Source organism: Quercus lobata, chromosome 4 (genome assembly GCF_001633185.2).
Source record: "Quercus lobata isolate SW786 chromosome 4, ValleyOak3.0 Primary Assembly, whole genome shotgun sequence".
Taxonomy (NCBI): Eukaryota; Viridiplantae; Streptophyta; class Magnoliopsida; order Fagales; family Fagaceae; genus Quercus; species Quercus lobata.
In genome coordinates, this window is record NC_044907.1 from 42,879,582 (window position 1) to 42,883,824 (window position 4,243).

The window sequence follows — 4,243 nt, forward strand, 5'->3', positions numbered from 1 at the left end:
ATGTCTAATGTCTACTAAACATTTAATTCACATGAATAGCAGAGCTTGGAATCAAGAGGACTACTCACTACTCCACAACAAAGGAAGGGATAAGTTCTGCAGCGTATCCATAAAAAAACCAGATTCCTACAAACTAGGAAGTCTTATTTCTTGCAGCAGGACAGAGGAGAAGGGGAATGAAATGAGGCAGCACAGCATTCCAGTTGAAGAACAAAGAAGTCAGAAAAATCATGGAAGGCTGCCAAACCAGACGAGTCCACAGCAAAATCTAGGCCACACTCTTAAGCTAGCAATACAAAAAGGTATCTTCCAAGCAAAGGGAGCAAAGGGACAAGGCTATCAAAGAGCAGTGATCCTAACAAAGCAAAAACAAGTCCAAACTCGCTTGGACAAGGATACAATGCTAAATGAAGTTTTGAAACAATGGAGGGAAGAAGGATACAAATTTGTAAGCTTTGTTGTAGAACCTTAGATCGTGGGACATTCAAATCTATCTCCATGAAATATTTCTATTGAGGTATTAAAAAAATATAACGATTAGGAATTAAAACCACAACCAAAAGTATTGCATGGGAATATGAAATTGTGACAAGCAATTTCTCTGGAACAGTTTTCCTCCAAATCATCTCGAAGGTGAACCTTATCCAGCTCTGTCCATTATTAAGCAAAACATATGACAATCATGAGACTAAAAGTGCAGTTTCTTTGGGAATCTGACTATGGCATCCCACAACAATCATAGAGTTTTGCATGATATCATCCTCATTTGGAAACAATATCAAATCTGACTTTACTAAGCTCTGCACCTTCACTTATACCACTTCATGGTCAGTGTGTCACCACCAACACCTCCCTATGGCCACTGTCAGCAGCACTCTCAAGAACAGTGGCCACCGCATACATTTATAGCACCGTTTACCACAATGGTTCACTAAATTCCTGTTGCAACTGCCAGCTTGTAGTTTGCAATTGCTGCCCTCAACAATCCATCTACTGGCAGCCCTTCAAATTGTATACTATTACTTATTTTTAAGTATCAACAGTTATTGGCATGATTTTATTGTGACATAAGTGTATGGTGGATTTCATTGGCATTTTATTGCTGCAAAAATTTAAGCACCGTTTCACTCATTAGTTAACTTAAGTATTAACTCATGTCTCAGAAATACTTCTCTGGGCTAAATTATCAAAATAATCAATACTCAAAACTTCAGCCATCCAATATCAGAAGTCTCAAGTATCAACATCCAACGAGTATGGGAAATTAGTAGACCATGCCAGCATCTCAAGGAACATCGCAAATTGAAAAGACAAAAATCCAGAAAATTTTTTTTAACACAGCATGGTTATCAATCTCCGTGTCTTAAATGGGAAACAACCAAAAATGACAGCCTGTAGAGACAAACTCTTAAGTTCTACAAAGTCCTGAATTGGAGAAATCTTGAAACAAAAGTAACTTGATATCCTAATTCCTCAATCAAAGAGACTGAAGCCCATATCCTGCAAAAAGTAGAACAAAATAAAAGAAGTCAGATTAAAATGGGATTAAATTATATACGCCTGCTTGCTTTTTTTTCTTTGGTAAGTACCCAAAAAAATAAAAAGCCATTAGGGTAAAGGTAACATCTCTAAAGAAACAAAGTTCATGCCCCTATGTGAAATAGTCTACTCTAAAGAGAGGACATGGATTTATCACCCATTCCCACTGGTCCCCATAGAGTCTACTGGGATCCCATGGTGCAAAAGCAAGAAAGAAAAGGGCCAGACTGGTGTTGCCCCACTACCTAAAGTTACCACTTTGAATTTTGTCTCATTTGGCCACACAATCTAATTTCAATCATAATCTTGATGCTCTGATTTGACCAATTTTAGCCCTTGAATTTGAATTTAGCACGTTGTCTAATGTTAATACCTAAATGTGGCACCACAGCTACACATGGCTCCTAAAATTGATATCATGTATATGTAAGGATACACTTGAACACTTGAACAAAAAATGCTAAGCACAAAAATAAATATCATAATTGGAATATATGTAATCCCCTGGCCCTAGTCCCTAAAAGAAAATACTTGCAAAATAATTATATGAATTGAGAGGTTTGGAAAATTTATTTGGATGGAAGGGAAGAAGAAACCAAATCCGACAAGTAAATTTAGAAGGTTATGTTAATTAATCAAGGTTATTAAATTTTGTTGTAGAATGCTTACATCATCTGATTCCTCTTTCTCTTCCACCTTTTCCTCTTTCTTTGCCTCAGCTGCAGCAGGAGCAGCAGCTGCACCACCACCACCCCCTGTTGCGGCAACTGCAACAGCACCACCACCACCAGAAGGCACAGATGCCAATTTCTCTCTTCCAGATGCAATAAGCTCAGTTATATCTTTACCCTTGACTTCAGACAAGAGAAGCTCAATTTTATCATCATCAACTTCAGCTCCAACTGCAGATTAAGAAAAAAAATATATCAATAATATACCAATCATTATTAGCAGAAAACTTTAGTTTGGTTTTATTTCCAAAAATATATTAGTTAAAATGACGGCATGATAACATCAACCAAGAATCCAGATGATTTCATATTTTAAAAAGGGAAAAGCAAACAAAAGCATGAACAATTCCACTTTCACAATTAGAATTGAATTTGCTACTTGAACCAAAGGAAACAAAAAGCATAACATTCAGATAATTATGAGAATTTTTATTCTGATATGAATTGCAACAAGTCAATCTTAATGCATTAAACAACAGAAATTGTTGAAACAAAAATAAAAAATCCATCTTCTAATCAAATGTAGGGGCAGCGAGTCTCTCCTTTAATGTTCTTTCTGTACAAAATACAACATATGCGCAAGTCTTCATTTGTCCACATATAGAGGAACTAATACAACCACCCCCCAAATTATTTAAATTCTTCCACTTGTTGCCCAAAACATTAGGCCACAAGCACCAGTCTGAAAGACATTTCAGACAGACCCCTCTTAAGTAAAAAAAAAATTATAAGATATACAATCAACTTAAGAACAAGCCTTATTGACTCAACCCACTTACAATCACTCTTTACCATTTTCCTCATTATATTATGATGCTCACAAATGAACTGTAAATCATCCAACCCATCTCCCATATTAAAACATAATAACAACTGCCCCAAAAGCTAAATTGCAGACAACATAGAAGGGAACCTATTCAAATCTAGCCAAAACCAAACACAAATCCCATGTCTGACGAAAAATTTCTATAGGAAAAATAAAAAACTTATTAAGGCTATACATTGGTTGCAATACATGAAACTTGTCTGACCAATTTTTCATCCAACTTATAAGGAAGCAAATGATACAATCATCTAAAACCCATTTGAAAGAAAGACAAAACATTTAACCAAAAAAACAAATACAAAAGTGAAGAATTTGAAATTTCAGAAATGTAACCGGGTGAAATCAGATTAACCCATTTGAAAGGAGGAAAGAATGGTACCGGATCCAAGAATGTCCTTCAAGTTCTCAGCTGAAGGGCTGGTGTTCCCTCCCAAAACAGCCAACAAATATGCTGCTATAACCTTCATTTTTTCTTCTTCTTTCTTCTTCTTCCTGCAAAAAGACCAATAACAAACCCATTTGGATTAGGCTTAAACTTTAAGCTTTAGATGCAGAGAGAGAGAGAGAGAGAGAACCTTTGAGGTGCTGTGAATCTGAAACAACGAGGAAACGCGCGTCACCAAGCTAGAGCTGCAGGGTTGTTAGGGTTTTTACAGACTTTTATAGTGCTAGGGTTAATGGTTTTTCTTTTTTTAATTAATAATTTGATGTATGGGCTTTAAGCCCAGTGGGAATACTGAATAGAACTAAATGGTTATTGGGCTTCAAAGCCCAACAAGGTACAAAACGTCTATTCCATCATGGTTTTTTTTTTTTTTTTGGATAGGATCTATTACATCATGCTATTGGGCTGCTAAACAAATTAACCAATAAAGGAATCGTTTTTAGAGTCACTTCCTTTACTTAATCACAACTGGCAATTTTTTTTTTTTTTTTTTTTTTTTTTTTTTTTTTTTTTTTGAGAATAATCACAACAGGCAATTAATCATGTTTTTCATTCTAGGTTTATTATTATCATTTTAATACTACTTTTAACGAGTTTTACTTTTAGGTAACACTAATTATTATTATTATTATTTTTTTAGAGAATTTTAAGTTTCAACCTATGGCGTCTACTCCTGATGATAGTTCTTTATCATCAGACCAA

At 35.3% G+C, this 4,243-nt stretch overlaps 1 protein-coding gene across 1 annotated transcript; it reads right to left on the bottom strand.

Annotated features, from left to right (window-relative positions):
* Positions 1–1,159: 1,159 nt before the first annotated feature.
* LOC115987089 (60S acidic ribosomal protein P2-1-like) lies at positions 1,160–3,759 on the bottom strand. The gene is made up of 4 exons (XM_031110544.1): positions 3,672–3,759; positions 3,476–3,588; positions 2,209–2,441; positions 1,160–1,500 (listed from the first exon to the last, which is right to left on the bottom strand). The coding sequence occupies exons 2-4, from the start codon at positions 3,561–3,563 to the stop codon at positions 1,474–1,476; spliced, it is 348 nt and encodes a 115-aa protein (XP_030966404.1). The 5' UTR covers positions 3,564–3,588; positions 3,672–3,759; the 3' UTR covers positions 1,160–1,473.
* Between the last annotated feature and the right edge of the window lie 484 nt (positions 3,760–4,243).